Genomic DNA, 19,973 nt, shown 5'->3' with positions numbered 1-19,973 from the left:
GCTCAGGGGGATATTCCGCGTAGAAAAAAAACAAGACGATTTGAAAGCAAAGATAGCCAACTCATAACACCTCTGTAATGCACATCGAATTCGTCGTTACCAAGCGCTGCTGTGTATACCGCCCGCCGGTTCTCAAAAGGAAGATGTACAATCTCGAGAGGATGTACAAGAAAGCGGAAATACGTGGGCGGAGCCAAAAGAATCTCTTTATCCAAGGTATCATCAGGCCTGGCTGGTTGGTTTGGTAGACAAATCCTCCAATCCAAATGTAACGCCAGGTAGATGCAAGAACAAGGGACGGGACGAGTCATGACTTTTCGTGTTGTTGCTGAACAACATCAGCCGATAAAGAAACAAAATGTCTATGGCGAAGCTGCGTGCGTCGTCGCGGATATCGAAGATCGGGGTATTGGGAGAAGAGTAGAAGGTTGGGAGACGCATTGAGAGCGATCCGAAGAAGTAGAGTTCTAGAACATGGAGGGGTCGATGCCCATTCCAGCACCAGCGACATTCGCGTTCTGGAGATTTTGCAAATTTGAGGTGAGACCAAGCTTCTGCATCGCCAACTCAGGGTTGCAGTGGGGGGCGTGGGAGCGGTGGTACTTAAGACCGTTGAGGTTCTTGTATCGCTTGCCGCAGACTTCGCAGCGGTATGGCTTCTCCTTCTCCATGCCGACAGTTCCCGGGTAGGGAATGGATGTGAGAGGGTCGACAATCGAAAAGGTACCGTCGTCGTTCTCTTTGAGTTGCTGGTTCTGGTGACCGTGCTGCTTGTGGTACTTGAGACCGTTCTGGTTCTTGTATGCCTTCTCGCAACCAATGACTGGGCACCGGAATGGCTTGACCTCCTCGGGGAAGGGGAATTGGGGTATGCTTGCGCCGTTGATGAGCTGCTGCTCCCGTAATCTCCTGGCCATCTCACTCTGGTCGTTTCCGCTGAGCTGGTAGTTCTTGAGCGCAGCTTGCAGCTGGGCCTGGTTCAGACCGCCGCCCTGCTTGCTGAAGAGACGCTTGCCGGGCTGGTCGATTGTGCCGTTGTTGTCGAATGCGCCCATGCCAAAGTTGCCGTTGCCGTTGGCGAAGTTCATGCCCATGTTCATGTTCATGTCCATGCCCATCATTGGGTTGAAACCGCCAAAGTCCATGTCGAGCTCAGCCGGAGTGCCCGGGTGTGAAGATTCGGGCGATGTCAGGTTGTGGTTTTGCATTGGCATGGTGCCCATTGTGGGGGTGTTGACCGACGAGACGGTGGGGTTGTTCTGGAGGTTGAACTGCTGCGAGGCAGACGGGGTGGTGGGTGTCGATGTGCGCATGCCCTGGTGATTTTGCATGTTGTTGGCGAGGTTGACGTTGACGTTGAGCTGGGGCTGCTGGTTCTGGTTCTGGTTGAACTGGTTCTGGACGGGGAATTGCTGCATGTTCTGCTGCTCCTCAATGGGGCCGAGGTTGTCGAAGTTGATGTCGTCCATGTCCATGTCGTCCAGCGTGTCCATGTCCTGCACAGTCGACAAGTTGGAGCGGCTGACAGAGCCGATGCGCTGGCGGGGCGCGCCTATTGAGCCGGAGCGCGACTGGAAGCCGTTCTGTGTGTTGAAGGCCGGGTCGCCCTGTGTCTGGCTCGGTGCAATGGAGCTGGTGGGGGCACCGGATGTGGCTGTGAAGCCGTTCTGCGGCTGCTGCTGCTGCTGTGGGCGGGCGGCCGGTGCGTTGGCGTGCGTCTCCTCGAAGTGCTGCAGGAGGTCGTGCAGGGAGGCGAGGGTGAGGCCGCAGCATGTGAAGTCCTTCATGAAGGCGGCTTCCATCTTGGGCAGGTAGGACGACGAGTGGAAGGAGGGCGAGTTCTGCACAAAGGGCGCGGGTGAGGTACCCATCATGATGCTGGGCGGAGGTTAATTTGGGCTGTTACAACTGGGGATAAGTGGATACTTACTCGTCGCGGATCCAAGACCCGACCGAGTGGCCGCCCCAGCTCATGCCACCTGCGAAGCTACCCATGTTGGTGCTTTCGCGACGCCCACGGTCCTTCATGGTGATGGGGCGGGCGCCGCTGTTGCCGTAGAAAGAAGAGCCGAGCATGCTGATGGAGGGGTGGCGCTCGCCTATGCTCGGGCGGCCATTGTTGAACTCGAAGTTGTTCGGGTTGAGCAGACCGGGCGTCGTGGCCATGTCGGGCTGAGCCTCGGCCTGGCGTAGAGCCGACGTCAGGTTGGACGTCTGGTTCTGGGGCGAGTTGGAGCCATAGCGCGGGGGCGTCTGGATGTCGATGGGCGAGGCGGTGGCCATGTCTGCGAAGCCGCTGTGAACTTGCGGCTCCTCAGGGAAGAGGGGGAAGCTGCAGTCGCCCGCGTCTTCGAATAGCACGTCCTCGTCGGGCTGGCGGCGGGCCACAAGCTCCGTGGGCTTGCGGTGCCAGAGGTGGTGGAGGCCGGCGCTCGGGTCCTTGTTCCCACGCCCAAATTGCGGCGATGCGGGCTGCTCGACAGGCGTGGAGATGGGCGTGCTCGCTGCGGTGGATTCGCGCGGCGAGTGGGAGAGGGGTGGCGGGTGCTCGTAGGAATCCAGCTTCACGGTGGGCGAGGTGAAGGGTAGAGAGGGCAGTGGGGACGAATGCTAGTGGAACGGCGACTCGTTAGGCGCAGTTTCAGATGACTGTGCGGGTGTGTGGCGTCGTCGGCAGTGGTCGTGAAAATGAGAACACCGAATAATAATGGTGTTCAAGTGTGTCTGAGGGTAACTGGAATAGTCGATATGCTCAGTATTATGCCAGTGAATTTACGTGGAATAGCCGTGCCGGGGCGCGGTAGATTATATGCGCAAGTGGGAGCGGTGACGACGAGGGTTAGTATGGGCAGAGCGGCCGACCTCGAGGATCCCTGCACGGTGGGTGGATACGGCCAATTGCGGGCTGGCGCTACTGTGCTCTGTATGCGTCGCTCCTGCCAAAAATGCAACTCTGACGAAGGGCGATCTCGGATTATGCGATGCGAGTAACGGGGCGATGGGCGGAATGCGGATGCAGATGCAGCGATACAACGGCTGCCCGTCTTCTTAATATTTGGTTTGTCTCTCGGCCTGGCCAGCGCCGGCTTCGTGATTGAAATACGGCACTGCCGGCCGAGGCAACTTTGGGAGAGAGGCGCGCACGGCCACATGGTTTCTGGTACGCGCCCCTACTAGAGCCGGAGCATGGAGACGACTCCAAGCGTCTGCGTCTGCGTCTGCGAGCACTCGTCGCCGTCCAACGCAGGCCTCCCTGGCCCAGCGCAGTAGCATCGCCAACAACTTCTTCTAGAAGCCATCGTGCGTGGCGCCCTGGCCAGCTGGAAAGTACCGTCCGTCGCCCTTGCCTTGCCTTGCCCTGCCCGTGGCGCAGCCAACACCACCGTAGCCTTCGCCGTGAACCATCCTATACCCGAGTCTGCTCCGGGCCAGCTCTTGGCTCTTCACTCCCACTACCCTACCTAGTATCATTACCTAGCAGCGTGAATGATCTCTTCGTGCGAACCGCCGCTGACGCCCATGCACTCACCATCACTTGCAGTCTGCCCTGCAATTCCACCTGCTCCGCACACTAATATGACTAACATGGCTCTGCTCCGCTGGCTGCTCGCTGCGACTCAAAGGGTCCTGGTCTGCATCGCGCCCAACATGCTTCATCCCTACCCGCCTGCCTAGCCACACCAGCCCGCTCACGAGCATCCCCAGCCATGGACATCGTCGTTTCGAACCGTCACTATGTTGCTCGGCCAGGTCGGCAGAATGCATCGTCTTGGCCGGACTGCCCTCGGCTGTTTGACTCTCTTGGGCTCTCTTACACACGCACTCAACTAACCGCCGCCGCTGCCCTTAGCCTGCGCTACATGCGGTACGTACTCTGCTGTTGGGACGACTACATGCCTTTGCCTATTGATGCTCTACATGTAGTATCGTCTACTCGCAAACTCAAAGTTACTGCACCTCTAGCACCTAGCGCTGTGATCACTAACCACCGCGACAATACTCGGCAGGTCTTGCGTTGCTTTTTACCCCATGGTCTTCCTGTCTGGGGTAACGAGTCTGTCGCTTACCCGCCTGCATCACGGACTGCCTGACTCCAGGGCTGCCTGACTGCTATAGCTGAAGCTACCGACGACCCGAAATGTCGTGCTCGTCCACCAACCACGACACGATAGCACACACCCAACCCCCACGGCCGCCTCACAAGCCTCATTTCCAACTCCTAACTTCTGTCAGTTGCATATTCGAAACATGCAGCCTGTCCCGTGACGGGCACCGAGCACCGGAGTCTTCTCATACCGCAACTATGTCTGCCCTACCCAAGGCCAGCCATCCTTGCAAACGTCACGCCCGGCTCGCTTCACGTCGTGCGCGCTCGTTTCATTGGACCCTGCAGCAGCTCATTCTCCCACGTCGTGCTCAATGAGGGATCCCGCCCTACACCAGTCCCAATTTCATCCCACTTGCTGTGTCACTCCAGACACCTCATCACCGCCCCAGCGAAACACGTACCAAAGACGTCGTCCCGCGGATTACGACGTCTTCGAAATATCACCGACGGTACGCGCCTGCACTCGTCATGCTTATGCTGACTGGCCTCCTCGGCGAGGGCGGAATCCGTTGGGGCGCGGCTCTCCCGCTGTCGCTTGTACAGCACCACCGCCAAGCGCTATTGGCGGAAGGCACAACCGGTGCAACTTCCGACTTGCGAGCCAGACACACGGCTGGGTGGCGACGTCACTCACTCTGCCCATCCATCGCCATACGGCCCCAGCCCTGAGATGCACCTCGTCTCAGCTCTCGTTGCCAGCCACCAATCCAGCGTTCTTCCGCCACGCACGGTACCGTCAGCTGAATCGTCGCTCCCGACCCGAGACGAGCGCATCTTGGTACAACTCTTGCAGTAAGTGTGGCGAGCGACGCATCGTCAGATTCACGATGCCCCAAGATCGCATCAGGACTCCAGCCCCAATCCTGGCTAGCAGCCTTCACCGCCAACTGCCGCCGTGACGTACCCGGTATAACAACGTCTGCTATCCGGTAGCGCACGACAGTGCATCATCTCCTAGGCTGCTTCCAGATGTATTGCATCTTCCGATCTTATCAATGTCCAAACTCCACCATGGTCCTTTTCCGCCGGTTCACAGTACCATGGGAAGACACTCTGGGGTAACGGCTACAACGGCTACAGCTCCAGTCAAGAACACTGTCATGCCAATTGCGGGGTAAAAAGTAACTCTGGTATCCAAGTACGCCGACGTAGACTGACCCGAACATCAAGCGAACGTTCTGTACCAACATCTGTGACGACTCCAGCACGCAGGCATGAAGCCAGCGCATGGCACACGCAAACGCCCCAAACGCTCCCGGAATCGGATCCATCAGTGTCCAACGTTGCGACACTACGTGGTTAGAAACGGCCCTTCATCATGTTCACAATATGCGCGTCATTGCTTTTGGCGTCAGGCACGCCTACCCCAGGGGACGAATCGCAGACCATAGCAACCCGTGCTACTATCGTCTAACGTCAGTAGTCTAATTCACCTCGCTTAAAGGCTCAGCTCTCGCTGTCACGTTGTCGACAATGCAACACCAAGCAACACGGATAATGACTTATCCCACTCGGTAGTCGCAATTTTCATGAAATTGTCCGAAACATGATCGCTTGTGGCGCCTCACACGATGTCTCGAACCCACACTGCACTGTCTAATACGTTGTATCCGCCATCTCCACACCTCCACCTGCAGCGCCATGCATGATTTCAAGCTTCAACGCTAGAACCTCTAGCGCGGGCTCGGTCCTTTCTTGGGTCACGTTATCGGGCCGCTACCATACACGCAGAGCACATTCGGCAACTGCCAGAGATCAAATGTTGACGTGAACAGATGTGCAGCATGGATTGACATCGGAATACCGATTCTAGATTCTCCGACTATGCAATCGAAGGATTCCGGCCCTGGACAGCTGAGACGTTGTGATGTTGTGTTCGGTCAAATACATCATCTTCGGCCCTACATCCATGGGCAACACGAGCGCACGATCAGCCTTGTGACGTCAACCTCGACAGGATGAATCGTTCCTCTAGGCAGCTGGACCTAACGCTGGCGAACTGCTCCGCGAACGATGTTGTTAGAGGCGATGGGATCGAGCATGGCCGACCTTATCTACCTGATCGGCAATATGCTAGTAATAGCTTCCTCCCGCACTTCGGGATGACTACATCCAGTGTGTTGATATGCGAGCCCGCGCGTCACTGTCGCGCATGTGTGCGGCGTGGCATATGTCATCCCGCCAAACCCTGGCTTTTGTGACGAAAGATGCAGCACTCATCAGTCGATGCTCCTCGGAACCGCAATCACATTCCAGAGGGACTGACCTTCCGAAAAGGTATACTATGGGAATTTGTACTCGACGATCGTTCAGGCGTAATGTGGCAGGTCCGGCTTGCTTTACCCGGTGGGATGCACGTTGGAAGTGAATCATTTGTATTGGATGATCGTCGATATCGTCAGGCTTCGTGAGTAATGCTGTGTACATGACTTCTTTCGCTCACCCTGATGGTCACGGACGGTTTTTGACATCAGAAGACACGTGTGCTCATTACAAGACCCGATTACCTCTTACCCTTCGATCCGTCAACAACGAGAAATGGAGATGCTTATCTGTGGAACAACCATACACGCAAGAGACCCATCACGACCGAAGTACTGCCTGGCAACGATGTCGTAACAGCGATGAGAGTGTGTCATATGGACATGTCTTCGTTTCAATATAGGGGTATCTTCTCAGCATCGATGCATTACATTCCGCCCATCGGAGCTTCGAAACGGCCGACATCTTTCAGTCTCATTCTCATCATGGACATATATCGAAACCATTGCTAAAATTCATCTCTTCAGCATCTCATCACTACACAGTCTCGTTGAGTACTCGCTGCGGGTGCCGAATGCGGGTACGGCCTGCTGTAGCTATTTGTCGTGCTAGCACCATTGGTCCCAGCCTGAAGATTACGCCCGTGCAAAGATCGCAAAGTCTCCTATCGGGGGTTTCAAATCATATATGATCCATCATGATTTGTTTAGGTGCTAAGCCCTGCGCAGTTCAAGGCTTCTTCTGCAAGGAATAGCTGACCACATTCCATATGGGTACCAAGCGAAAACGAGGCCTAGTAAGACAGGGCCATATGTCCAAGTGAAGCAAAACACTTTCGCCCATTGTGAGTCATTCTTCCTCATAGTACAGATAACAGTTATGACACAACCAGACATTACCCAGAGTAAAAGAGCGAGGAAGATAGGATACTCCCAGACCACGTCCTCTACAATCTCTAAACCCCAGTCGTGAACCAATTTTTGGGTATCAGTCAGCCGACTCATAGAACTCTGGCCAAACCTTTTGGGAACTCGGTCGCGCACGCTTGTTTCTTGATACAGACCCGGATCGCAAGAGTATTTCCGATTTTTCCTGTTCATGCAATGAGCCAAGTAAGTGAAGGACCAACAATATTTCAGGGAACCAGAACTCGGTGGTAAAAGCTCGTCGATTTGGACAGTGGGATAGTCTGGGTCATGTAGGGTGAATGTAACGCATCGTACAGCAGAGACTCTGTATAACCGGGATGCGATCCTTCCACGATGGCTGATAGCGACATCTGTATATCGACGGTCGAGTTCTTCGACCAAGTGTCCGTCTGATTTCACCTCTGACAAGCCGATTTCAACTAGCCGCGTTTTCTTTCCTCGTAGGGTTATACAAAGTTCAAGAGTAGGGTTATCAAGAAAGCGGGCGAGATTGGAGTCGATTTCATTGAAGCTGTCGAGTGCTCGCGATGCCGAAGGGCGAAAGACAGGCTCCTTTTTAAGCATATCCCGAACCAATTCTCTAAACTGAGTGCAGAAGAAACCCAAGGCCGGACTATCGGAATCAGCAGATGCCGTATCTTGAATTTGAAGTATGTCATTGATGAGCGTGACATTGTTCGCGAATTGGCAGCTATCAAGACCCATCGCTGCGTTGTACACATCCAGGAGCTTTGGCCAGGGTCTAAGAATGCCTTCTACCAAGGCAAAACAACAACCCAGAGAGAAGACATCAGAGGCCAGGGTCGGGTTTCTGCTCTTGGCTTTCGGATCTTCATTCGTGATCTGCTCTGGTGCAAGGTACTGGTATGTTCCCTTGTTTGCTGTTGTAGCGCCGTGGATATGCTCCTTGCTGATTCCGAAATCGATAATGATAGCACGAACCTTTAGCTCCCCAGACCTCTCAAACTCGGAATGAAGGACGATGTTGTCGGGCTTGATATCCTTGTGCCGGATAGGGCCAAACCCGGGGTGCTCGCTATGAAGGTACGCGAGGCCACTCAAGCACTGTCGCACGATACTTGGCCAAGGGTCCAATGTCCCGGGTACGAACCAGGACAAGTCCGATCTACCGCCATTCGTAGAAATTCTCTCGATAAACTGTTGAAATGACAACTGCGCCCATGGCTTCGTCACGAGATAGACGTTGTGCGCCCAATTCGGATGATTGATGATGTACGCCTCCTCGAGCTGAACAATGTTCCGATGCTGACATTGTCGCAGGAACTTGATTTCCTGAGCAATCTCTTTTTGGTGTTCGGGGGACTTGATTTCAATTCGCTTGCTCGCGTAAACTTGCTGCTCGCCGATAAGCGGAATCCCCGAAGAACGGGTAGCTCGAGAAACGGTTCCGTATCCCCCAGTGGAGGGGGGACCTTTTGATCTGTCTTCCTTGTATGGAACATCTCTCTCAGCCTTGTATATGACGACTCCTGCTGAGCGGAGGTCTTTGGACCAATTCATCGCTCTGAAGTATGATGGGCGAAGATCAGCTAGTCATCGCTGGTGAGTATTGCGTGTTGAAGATGTTGTGGGCGGGGTTCACACGCCAAAAGCCCAAGGCAGCAGCTTAATTTGTGTGCAATCTCACTGGTGCGCTGCCCCTGCAACCAAAGTAGGTGATCGACATCATCATGCTTTTGTGGCTGGTCGCGTTGGCTGCGATTGGTGGTCACTCCGGTTAAACGCACCAACCGGATTGGCAAGGCTGAAGGCATCGGTGTGCGACAACAGACACAAGGCTGTCTGAAAAGCAAGAGTGAACCGCAGCAATGCGAACATCACATACTAAACAAACCAGCAATAAAGATAGTCAAAAGAGACGTCTAACACAGTCATGATTTTCATACTGAACGCTACCTAGCTCAACTTAACGATCCGGATCAGCGTCCTCAACCTCCCCACGCGGCTTCCTCTTCCCCTTCCCCTTCTTCTTGGTCCCTTCATCCTGCAACACCGTCTTCTCAGCAGCAGCACCAGCACCCGCCCTCCCAGCCATCTTCTCCAGAACAGCCTTCCTAGCTTCCGCCTTCTCCTTCCTCTCCTTGCCCAGCCAATCAAACACGCCCTCCACATCCGTAAACTGCATGAACCCACCCTCTCTCCACGCATCCCCATGTATCTTCTTCCCGGTTTCATTATCCATCGAAGCAGACTTTTGCGAACTGAGCGCCCGTCCCCAACGACAATACACCAAGCCTTGTGTGAGTACACGCACTCTCACACCCATATTCTTGTACTCTCCTTTCTCGTAGACGGGATTGTTAGCGGTAGACGAACCAACCTCCCACCCACCTTTCCGATACGCAGTCACCCCGTTGAAACATAGGATCTGCGTCAACGCCGTATCGCCCCTCGCACGCTTCTTCTCAGTCTCACTCAACGCATCACGCCGCTCCTGCTCATCCTTGTCGACGTCTTCGTACTTATTCCGCATATTCTGCTGCCTCATAGGCCCGTCGTTCCAACACTCCATAACCGAAGAATCATAGTTGTCTTCTTTGAAGAGCGGGACGTGGTGATATGCTGTGTGTGGGTCGAGGTGCATGTGCAGGGAGAGGATGCCTGCGGAAACGGTGAGGCGGCGGAGGTCATCGAAGACGGTTTTGAGTGAAGGAGCGGGGATCGGGAGTGGGGTGGAGGCGGGGTACGTAGGTTGGCAAACTAGTGAGAGGAGGGGCGAGAGGTGTATCCATAGTGCTCCGATGATGGTGTTGACGTGCGCGTTGAAGTTTGCTGGGAGGGATGTGGGTGTGGGGAGGTGGGTGAGGATGGTGGATGCGTAGGCGGCGTTGCGGGTGAAACCTATGGTTGTCAGTTCGGAGTCTTTCATCCCCTCCACTTCACCCAAACTCACCATCGGAGTCCTTGAACTTTCTCTGTACCGCCGCAACAGCCCCAACCCCCTCCTCCCCTCCCCCAAAAAACCCATGCTGCAAAACCTGCTCACTTAACACATTTCCAATCATCGCACAAACCAGCGCCTGCATCTTCTCTTTGTTGACAAAAAGGTTGTGCCACCCCCATAGTCCGCTCGGCCCTCCACTCGCCACGCAATTGATTAGTTTCGCCGTCTCTGGTGTTAAACTCGAGAACCACTCTTTCTTTATGAACACATCCGCATCGCCATCGGCATCCCCGTTCTCATCCCCGTTCTCGTTCCCGTTCTCGTCCCTGTTCGCAGCAGTGGTTGTGGTCTTGGTGGTGTGGGAAGCGTGTACACCATTCGGAAAGTACTTTTTGGAGAAATCTTCGACAGAGGACATGAGCGACCATAAACCGTCGCGGATTTCGGCGTCGCGGAAGGCGTAGTCTGGCTCTGAGGCTAGTTCTGCGCGGATGAGGCGGGGTGAAGAGAGGAGTTCGCGGGCGCGTAGGTTGGGTTGGGTTTCCCACCTCTCCTCCGGAGTCTTTTCGTGCCAGTTTGCTGGATATTCGAAACCGGGGGGATGGGCGATGAGGGGTGGGGGCATGGTGCGTTGGGATGGTGATGGTGGTTGTGATTTTGATTGTGGTGATGGTTGTGATGGTGTGATGCTTGGTTTGGTGGGTAGAGGTGAAGGTGAAGGTTTGGCAGGTGTAGGCCCTGTGGTAGTAGTATTTGATCCAACAGCCCCAGCCCGCGGTCTAGGTTGTTTGCCAACAGGTGTGTGTTTGAGTCTGTCTACTTCGATCTCGCCAGTACTAGTCATGTCTGGTCCGGCTGACGTAGTGGTGGGAGAAAACGATAGTTGCAGGTCGTCGTCGCTGCTGGACCAATCTATCTCATTGAGGATCTCGTCTTCTTCGTTCTCGGTCTCGCTGCCTGTGCATGTTGATGGCGACGGCGACGGTGACATCGCTATATGCGTGCTTGTACCAACATGCGTCTTCCTTATTTTATCGTGTGTCTCTGTCCTACCAGTCCTACTACACGGACTACGCGCTTCCAGAGCAGTGTACAAGTCGCGAGAAAGTTTGCGCACGGATTTGGGAGTCGCATACGGCCGGGCATCGTCATCTCCATCATCCTCGTCGCCATCTTCAACCTCGTCTTCAACATCAATCCCAGCTTCAAATTCAGCTTCGTCTTGAAGTTGGCACGCTGCCGCTACCTCCTCATCCAGCTCATCCTCATCCATCTCATATCCATCATCTCCACTCACCGCCACCGTCCCCGCACCAGCATAAACAGCATTCTGGTATTCCTCCGGATCATACGCTTCTCTCTTCCTCTTCTCACCCTTCCCACCCAAGCGCGAAGTAGACGTGTCTGTTATATCGCGCTTCTTGGTGGGTGGATGTTTAGCGGGCGAACTGAAGAGGTTGTGGAGGAAGGACATCGCGCGCGATGGTGGTTGCGTTGGTGGGGTGAGGATGTGCGCTGTCGCCAAGTATGGTGAAATGGCTTTACTGAAGGGTCAGTCGCATGAATGCGACGTCTTGCTTCACCGGCTCTTGTATGTTGTATGGCCATGGTGGTTGCTTTGTCTTTGTTAAGCCGCGACCGCATCCGGCAGTTTGTGGGAGCGTGCAGCCGGATGGAGGTTTGCGATTGTTTTTGCGCGGGAGGAACAAAGACACCAAGAGCTGATACTGTGGTATCTTTGCGGTGCAGCGCAACAATGGGTGTCTTTGACGTGGCGATCGTCTATTGTGTTGGCAAGTTAGAGTGAGGTCCGGTGAGGGTATATGCATGCGTCGCATCCTTCTAGCTCACACATTCAGCTATCAAATTAGCAGAAGACACAACAAGGCACTTCGAACCTGATTGAGGAAAAACCACTATCATTACCTCAGTGTAGAGTAAAATCCGCTATGCTAGATACGCCTGGCTCGATAAGTAAATGTAGAGCGATGATGCAAGGAAACGCTAGACGACAACAATATACAAAGAAACTTGAATTGAGTTTATGACTTGGGTGGTGGTGTAAAGTTCTTGTAGAAACAGGAACATAACGTGCTCTCAATCTGAGGCTTGAGCCTGACGTCGTCACCTGACGAGCTCGTGCAAGCCGGTACTCCTTGTCCACCTGCTACGCTTTGTTCGATCTTGACGGCTATTTCAAGTTAGTTGTTGTTGTACGTGAGATGAGAGCTGCTAGCGGTGCTTACCGTATGGCCACGCCTTGTTGGCGACCTTTCCAACTGCAATTGTGTCGTCTGGGTACGTTTGCTGCATCTTGGTGTATAAGATGCCCTGCATGTTTGTCGCACCGTAGTCGCACTCAAAGTCGCCTCTCTTTCCTCCAAGGCTTCCGGTCATGTTCACAGTCTTGGACCGCGTGATCTGGAACCGGTACCGTTCCGTGTCCTTCCCGGCGTCCAACAACTCGAGGTCTTCGTTCTGGAACGTCGTGTCGAATGTGTCGTCCTGTTTGCCCGAAGAAATCTTCCAAGACCCTGCAGATCCGCTGATATCCCAATTGAGAATGGTGAGAGCTTTCTGTTGGTCGTCGTAGTAGTTTGTGTTCGGCGGGCATGTCCACGTGTCTGCGTCTGAGGTGCAGTCTGTTGTGACGGTGTCGAGGAAGAGGACGAAGGACCAGCTTCCGACAGGGAAGTTTGAGGGGACGGCGGAGGGTGTGGAGGTGGCGACTGCAGATGGGGGGTCGTCGTCGGTCGTGGAGGGAGAGTTGGAGTTGGAGGCGGGCTTACTATCGGTGCCTGCTGGAGTCGTTGAGCCGCCTGTGTTCGCTGCGGGTGCGCTGCTGTGTAATTGTCAGCCCATATTCCCTCGATGTTAGCAAAGAGTTGGCCTACCTCTTCGAGTCCTTCTTCAGTCCCATCGCGAGTCCAACGCCCAGTGCCACTATCAGCGCAATGATCAGGGCGGCGACCACGGCAAGCTTCTTCCATCCCCAGGCAGCACATCCTCTCTGTCTTCGTTGCCGTACGTGTCCAAACTTCTCCTCATCCCGGTCACTCCACACGCTGACACTGAGATTGCTCCCGTTGTGCATATCCTCGCTGCTTTCCCTTGGCGTGAGTAATCTGCCACCCGTCAAGACCGATTGGATGAAGCCGGGCTTCTTCTCGACCCTATGGTGTTGTACTGGCCCGACATGCTGATGCGATGGGTCGTTGCAGAATGTGCTTTCGGTGGTGACGCTGATTTCGGCGGCCTTGGACGAAGCCGACTTGCCTCGTTTGGCGTCGAGGATTACGGAGAGACGCTGGCCAGCCGGCGTCGAGATGCGCTTTGCCGGCCGGTCGTCACCGATCTCGTAGTGTGCCTTTGCGCGCTTGGAGCGATAGAAGTTCATTGGATCGGAGGCTGTGGTCTATATTGCTTGTGACTCGCGGTGTGCTACTGTTCTGTGTGTCAAAAGAAAGCGTCCAAGTTCTCCTGACTGCAATGGCTATCGCTCTGCGGGTGGCTTGCCGCTATATCGCGCGCTATAGCCTGGGAGCGTAGGGATGCCGATGACGAAGACGATGGGGGTAGGGAGGTGAGAGGAAGATAACAGGAGCCTCCCTCTCCACGGCTGTCAGGCGCGACGCACCCGCCTGAGCCATGACAGCTCTCGAAAGCTTGTACGAGACGGAATCTTGTTGACATGATCCTCCTCAGGCCTCGAGCGTATGGGGCCTGCGCGATATCACGCGCTAGCGACCGTTATAGTATCGAAGTAAACTGCAACAGGCTAGGGGGTCACCCCATTCTCCTGACCATCACTCATGGAGCTGGTTCTCGGTGGAGCCGCACGGTGCTGCGTCGGGAACGGGTGCGCCATGCATGGGCAGATCATGAGAGCTTCGCGGGAGCTTTTATGCAGACAGGATGATGGCGTGCTTGACATCTGGGGTTGAAAAGACAGAGAGTGCCTTCCGCGGGTCTCGATGCTTTGCAGTCGTTGCAAGGTGACGTCGCACGAGTGAAGTTTGTTGATAGTACCGTTGGTAGCTTGTTTCGTGGGCGGTGTTTGTTTTGCTGAGTGATTAGGGGTCGCACGCACGTCGCTAAAATCGGAGCCTGTTCCTGCATTCGGCCCAGGGATCCGGGTCCGAGGGATTTTGCTGCCAAGCCTCGAGCTGCACCTCACTCGACTTTCTTTCACGTGCTTGCGTGTATACACCGTGGCAGTTACAAGTGGTGATACTTCACACGCCGAAGAAGATACCTGGGTAGGTGTTTGTTACGAGGCTGTGATGTCTGATGAGGAGCGACGCTAGTGTCGAACGCGCTTTCCTCACGCGCTCTCGCTCTCACCGCGCGCTTCACCGACGCGTCACAAACGCGACTGCCTCAATCATGCTCTCGCCTACTGTGACGTTTGCACACCTGCGCGCACTTCACTCGGAAAATTCTTTATCAACTCACTGCACGCACTGACTCCAGCTTTCTCCGTGCGACCACTACCTGGTTCTTAGCAGCTGCTCAAGGTGTATAGCAACTCGGCAATCCCCATCAGCATGACCGCTAATCGAGTTAAGGTACGCCTTGTCCCCGGATGCTCCGACGGCGATCCTCTCCATGTCCCTCCTCCGGGAGCTCATACCCAGCTTGATCCACCGACTCTTTACCTCGAGAAGATCGGCCAGCAATGGATGGAGAGTCGAGGTGAAGCTAAGCCGGGTGTGCAATACATCCTGGAAGACCTGCCCTTTGGTTACACCCTTTGGCATCGTCCACGACCATCTAAACCAAGCCATTTCGACAAGTACCTGTATGGCCATCCTGGAAAGAAAGCATTCGACTCGCCGAACAGATTCTTTCCACATTTTCTGCATCTGATGAACAACAACGGCAACAGCATTGGGTGTCCATGTACGCTCTGCAGCGGAAGCGCTGGCGTGCTTCCGAAGACCTCAGCCAACAGCTCGCAAGTACGCAGCTCCAGCGCGGCGTCTTCACGGAAGTTATCCAATTCATCTATTCCCATGCAAAGCCGGCCTTCCAGTGCTTACAGCGCCAAACAACTGCCGGTCGCACTGCCGCCTAGTCTGGCACCACAGCATAAAGGTCGGCCAAAGAAGATAACTCCGGGTCTCGACACGACGAACGTGGACAGTGAGGGCACCCCCGACGTCTACAGGAATCTCATCGATAAGCTTCGCCGGCATCGCGATGTAGACGAACCCATCCTCGAGCCACTGAGCCCAGACTGGCGCGCGGAACAAGACCATCTTCCAAAGTTCCTCATCGATATAAAGACACAAGACCAATGGGTTCCGCGAACTGGAGACATTGTCCTGTACATACGCAACATGCCTGACACAGTGGAATTGGTTCGAGACAACAGCACCGGCGAGCTTCAGCTGTACGATGAGCGACGCAAGCAGCATCTCGGTGCTCCACAATGGGCGGCAGGCCTCGTCACTGAACCGGCTACCGGTACTACGGTCGCCGAACTCGTCGCCTCTACTCAGGAGCGCAATGTATCCAGCATTGGTGTACGCGTCGAACCAATTCCAAATCCAAATGAGTCGGACAAGTCGCTATCTAAGAGACACAAGTACGTCTTGTTGCGACAGACAAGCCCGTTCATGATGTGGAGGGACCTTTTACGCCGTATCCCCCAGGAAGAATGGCATGACACTGTTAAAAACGCCCTCGCGCTGATGTCGACGCTATCTCTTATGGGCAAGTATCGCTTTCGAGGGTCGTGGCCGAACGCGAGTATATACTGTCATGGCATCTACGTTGGCGCTGAGATGCTTGCCGTGGGCGACACAGTACGACTCCTTCCCAACAAGCAATCTGGGCAGTCTGGCTGCACGGATGTCATGAGCATCAAGTCCATCCGACTGAAATGGACCAACCTAGACAAGGCGTCGGACAACGACTATGACGAGGGGCGGCCGTACAATTCCGAGATATGGATCTACGGGTCAGCGTACACTAGCGACAGCTCGCGGTCGAACAAGCTGTGGGTAACGGAGCATAATGTCGAAGCCCCGCGAGTGGCCAACGAATATGCAGACTGGTATCCACTACACCCGGCCGACAAAGAGCTCGCCATCCCCTACTCGCGCGTCCTCGGCCGCCTACACGAGCGGGACGCTATGGCATACTTCCTTAAATCCGATCATGAAGACCTTCCTGGACTCGATGTCGGACGACACGCAGTGACCGAGGCACGTGCCTTTGCCCGCAAACACGACAATCGCATAGCAGCGGAGTCCGATGCCACCTGGTACTGGGGAGACGACCGGGCCGACGCTCTAAATCTCTACACCATCAACGGTCTCGATGTGTCTAGATACGACCTCGACCGCGATGTCAAAGATCTCCGCCGCAAGTACCGCCAACTCGATGGTATCGCCAAAGGAGATGCGAAGCCTACAGGTCAAGACATACTCGACGGCAGGGGATTGCGTACCTTCATGGCGCCGGCTTTACCACTCCGCACCAGCGGCGCGAAGGCACCAAGCGAAAGCGGAAGCTCGATGGCAAGCGAAAGCCACGCGTCCCGAAAGCGCACGCACATCGTTGACCTAGATGACGAGGATGACACTGAGGAGGATGACATCGACGAAGAGATCAGAGAGCACACCAAGGTTGTGCAAGATGACCGCCAAGGTCCGATGAAGAAGAAAGCGAAGGTGATGGTTGTCATCGACTGAAGAGCGACTGGGCGCATATGAAACCGACAGACGTGGTCCGTTATGAACGATATGGTACGAAGATGATACATGGCATATGCCCTTTATGGCGAGAGAAGTTATGATACAGCGGACTCGGATACGATGGTGGAGACGATAGCCGAACTTTCTTTTCACGACGGCGGGCATGGAGGATCACTGTTGATACCCATTTACTGCGATATGCTCGAGCAACTGCATGTTCATGTACTACAGTGTACTACATCGACACGACATTAGGGCAGATGCCTATACTGGCCTATTAGCAGCCACAATACCAACATCCGATAGATGTCCTCTCGTGTCTTCTGCTTTGGTGATGCACTCACGCCGCAACCCAAAGCGCATACTTAACCCCATTGACCACCTCCAACCCCTCCACCCTCTCAAACTCCTCCGAATCAACCTCGCCATGCTCAAAATCACTCTCTAGGGCACGATTATGTAGATGTACCCAACAGTCACACGATACATCTTTGTTATTCGCTTTGCGGGAGTCGCTGCCTTGCTAACCCAAGTTGATCTCCTCCCTAAACGCCTTCGCTATCTGTGCGGTAGTCTTCAGCCCTCTTGCATCGAGCTGCCATGGGCAGAGGTACAACTGGTTGTTGCCTTTAGGTGTCATCAGGCGAAGCACTGCTCGCATGCCGGTATAAGACCTCAATTTACGCCAGCGATCGCCTTTAATGTTCATGTTCAGTTTAGCGAAGTCAAGAACATTCGCTGCCATTCCCACAGCAATCGGCGTGGCATACGAAGTGCCGGATAAACGGAAGATTTTGCCTTGCCACATCGATTCAATGGCAACCCCCAAGGTTCTGAAAGAGTCCTCGTTCTCGTTGCTATCGTCTGGATTGATGCTCTCACTGTACCCATTCCCGTCTGATGCAAGAACGCAGAATACCCCTTTCTCATTGGACGGGAAGGCGCGTGGGTAATTGAGGCCCCAATTGCCCGCTGCAGCGAACACAATCCTGGGCGGAATCTCGTCGTCCTCGGGGGAAATAGCCTCGTGGAGCACATCTCGTATTTCCGGAATCGCGTTGTGGAAACCCAATGATAACGAAATGATGTCCGCGTCGTTCTCGATTGCCCATTGGATTGCCCGCTGTTCGTTAGCTCGGGTTACGTCTTGGGCGTTGATGACTTACGGATGTGATATGCTGAATGCTCTCTGGGCGGAATTCCTTATCGGTGGAGACTTTGGCAATGATTATCTCTGCATGGACCGAAGTGGTGAGTAGTAGGCGGGCTATGTGAGTGCCATGGCCACATTTATCGTCGTAGTCTTCGGGGTTATCATCGACCCAGCTGCGCCCACGTACGACCCTACGCTTAAAGCCGCGTACAGTAGCATCGGATAAGTTCAAACCAGTATCTATGATGCATACTCTGGTTCTAACGAAAGCTTTGGGAAGACTTCGGGGAATGTGCTTCTTGTTGAACTTTGCCAGATTGGAGAGGAAAGTGCGCGCGATAGTCGCTTTCCTGAAACCTGTTAGTCATGTGCGGGGTAAACAACCGAGTCTCTTACTTGTCATCTCCATGCGCTACGACTTCCTCTGAGTCGTCCATGAGGACATCGATAGGTGAGTCGGGAACAATACTTTCGGCATCCATGCGATCTGATATATCGCTATCGGTTCTAGTGTCTCTCTTATTCTGATCAGGGATGGCAATACGCCGATGAAGTGGTAGGTTCCTCGGAGTAAGTGCTTGCTGGAAATTTGGAAGTAATCCCATGTTGCTCTCAAGATGCACAACCACCTGCTCGTACAATACCTTGGCCATCAGATGCGAAAGGTCTCTAGCGGGACTTCTCTTGCGTTCTTGCTGTAAAGATCTGCTAAAAGAAAGGCATCCATTGACGGCAGCAACGTAGTGTTTGAGTCCCCATCTGTTCCGAAGATCATATATGCTGTCGCCCAGAGCAATTTCGATTTCGTCTGCAGACTCAGCTGTCACAGCAATGCCAGCTTCGATTGACTTTCCGGTCTCGATCTCGACCAGCACGCGGGCAAATGAAATCACCATCAGCTGGCAACTGCGTAGGTCGGGCTCCAACACGAATCCAGAAAGCGAGCATTTGATGTAGGGGGAATGTATGTCCACGACCATCGCCTCGTCGTCCTTTTGAAGAAAATAGATGGTCTCAGAATCCCACGCTCGTTGCATACACGGACCTGTGAACAGGTGTAGAAAACACCGAGCTAGTGATAGTGCAAGAATGGCCTTGTCACCCTGTTCGAAACCAGCTTTGTCGCGTGAAGGCCGGAAGAGGCCACTGTCCAATAATGAGCTCAGCGAAACTCTGGGATACGCATTGTCGTGAGTTTGAGCTTTCTCGATCGCTGTTGCGTTCCAAAGATGATCGTTGTCGAAGCGAAGATTTAGCAACCGCGTTTTCGACTGGTCTTTACGATGGGAATGTAAAGCGCCGCACAGGTCGGCAATGAAGGCACCCTTTTTACTGTGGGTTCTGAGATGCGTGTTAGCTAGTCACAAGCAAGAAAATCGTACGAGGCGCACCTCGGAACAGAGGTGCAGCTGCATTCTTTCCATGTGGAAGATGCAACAGTGGCAGCGCAAGTTGAGAGATACACCTTGAAAGGCGTAAGATTTTCCACATCTTCAATTTCGAAGCCATTGAGCCGTAGCATTGCCCAATGTGAAGCGCAAGGGAGCAGTCTTTTTCTCAGTATGCCAAACAAACGGGTAGACGTGTTCCATGGCTCGCGATTGTCCCATTGAGTAGCCCTAACAGTTGGGTTGCTATCATAGCTAGAATCTTCAGACTGGTCTGGCCTTTTTAGAGACTCCAGGCAGGCAACCAATGCAGAAACCCTGTACTGACCATCTTCGAGATAATCGAACGAATGTTTCAGTGAGAGTAAGTGGCGACAGGTATCGGCCAGATCGTCCCCGTTCCGCTGGCATTTCACAATAGCCCTTTCCAGCGCTTCTAGCTTCGGAAAAGAGGTTAGTCCCTGCTGATATAGTCTATCCTCCTCAAAGAAAGGTAATGTGGCTAAGCTGTCCGTGTTTGGTAC

At 54.1% G+C, this 19,973-nt stretch overlaps 5 protein-coding genes across 5 annotated transcripts; 1 reads left to right on the top strand and 4 right to left on the bottom strand.

The window, feature by feature from the left end:
- Window positions 1-467: 467 nt before the first annotated feature.
- J4E78_010430 (uncharacterized protein) lies at window positions 468-3,152 on the bottom strand (the record flags this gene model as incomplete). Its single annotated transcript, XM_049371008.1, has 4 exons — window positions 468-1,878; window positions 1,931-2,610; window positions 2,863-2,914; window positions 3,145-3,152. The coding sequence occupies 4 exons, from the start codon at window positions 3,150-3,152 to the stop codon at window positions 468-470; spliced, it is 2,151 nt and encodes a 716-aa protein (XP_049217267.1).
- A 6,074-nt stretch (window positions 3,153-9,226) lies between these two features.
- On the bottom strand, window positions 9,227-11,048 carry J4E78_010429 (uncharacterized protein; the record flags this gene model as incomplete). The annotated part of the gene is made up of 4 exons (XM_049371007.1): window positions 9,227-10,161; window positions 10,214-10,235; window positions 10,335-10,942; window positions 11,042-11,048. 4 exons carry the CDS (start codon window positions 11,046-11,048, stop codon window positions 9,227-9,229), a joined length of 1,572 nt encoding a protein of 523 aa, XP_049217266.1.
- A 1,198-nt stretch (window positions 11,049-12,246) lies between these two features.
- J4E78_010428 (uncharacterized protein) lies at window positions 12,247-13,601 on the bottom strand (the record flags this gene model as incomplete). The annotated part of the gene is made up of 3 exons (XM_049371006.1): window positions 12,247-12,395; window positions 12,451-13,046; window positions 13,099-13,601. 3 exons carry the CDS (start codon window positions 13,599-13,601, stop codon window positions 12,247-12,249), a joined length of 1,248 nt encoding a protein of 415 aa, XP_049217265.1.
- Window positions 13,602-14,751: 1,150 nt separating this feature from the next.
- On the top strand, window positions 14,752-16,905 carry J4E78_010427 (uncharacterized protein; the record flags this gene model as incomplete). Its single annotated transcript, XM_049371005.1, has 1 exon — window positions 14,752-16,905. One exon carries the CDS (start codon window positions 14,752-14,754, stop codon window positions 16,903-16,905), a length of 2,154 nt encoding a protein of 717 aa, XP_049217264.1.
- Window positions 16,906-17,431: 526 nt separating this feature from the next.
- On the bottom strand, window positions 17,432-19,247 carry J4E78_010426 (uncharacterized protein; the record flags this gene model as incomplete). Its single annotated transcript, XM_049371004.1, has 4 exons — window positions 17,432-18,031; window positions 18,075-18,411; window positions 18,458-19,106; window positions 19,244-19,247. 4 exons carry the CDS (start codon window positions 19,245-19,247, stop codon window positions 17,432-17,434), a joined length of 1,590 nt encoding a protein of 529 aa, XP_049217263.1.
- Window positions 19,248-19,973: the final 726 nt, after the last annotated feature.

This window comes from Alternaria triticimaculans (genome assembly GCF_023758025.1).
Source record: "Alternaria triticimaculans strain BMP 0046 chromosome Unknown scaffold_32, whole genome shotgun sequence".
Lineage (NCBI taxonomy): Eukaryota > Fungi > Ascomycota > Dothideomycetes > Pleosporales > Pleosporaceae > Alternaria > Alternaria triticimaculans.
Note: the sequence above shows the minus strand (reverse complement) of the source record. Positions and strands in the feature narration are given on the sequence as shown.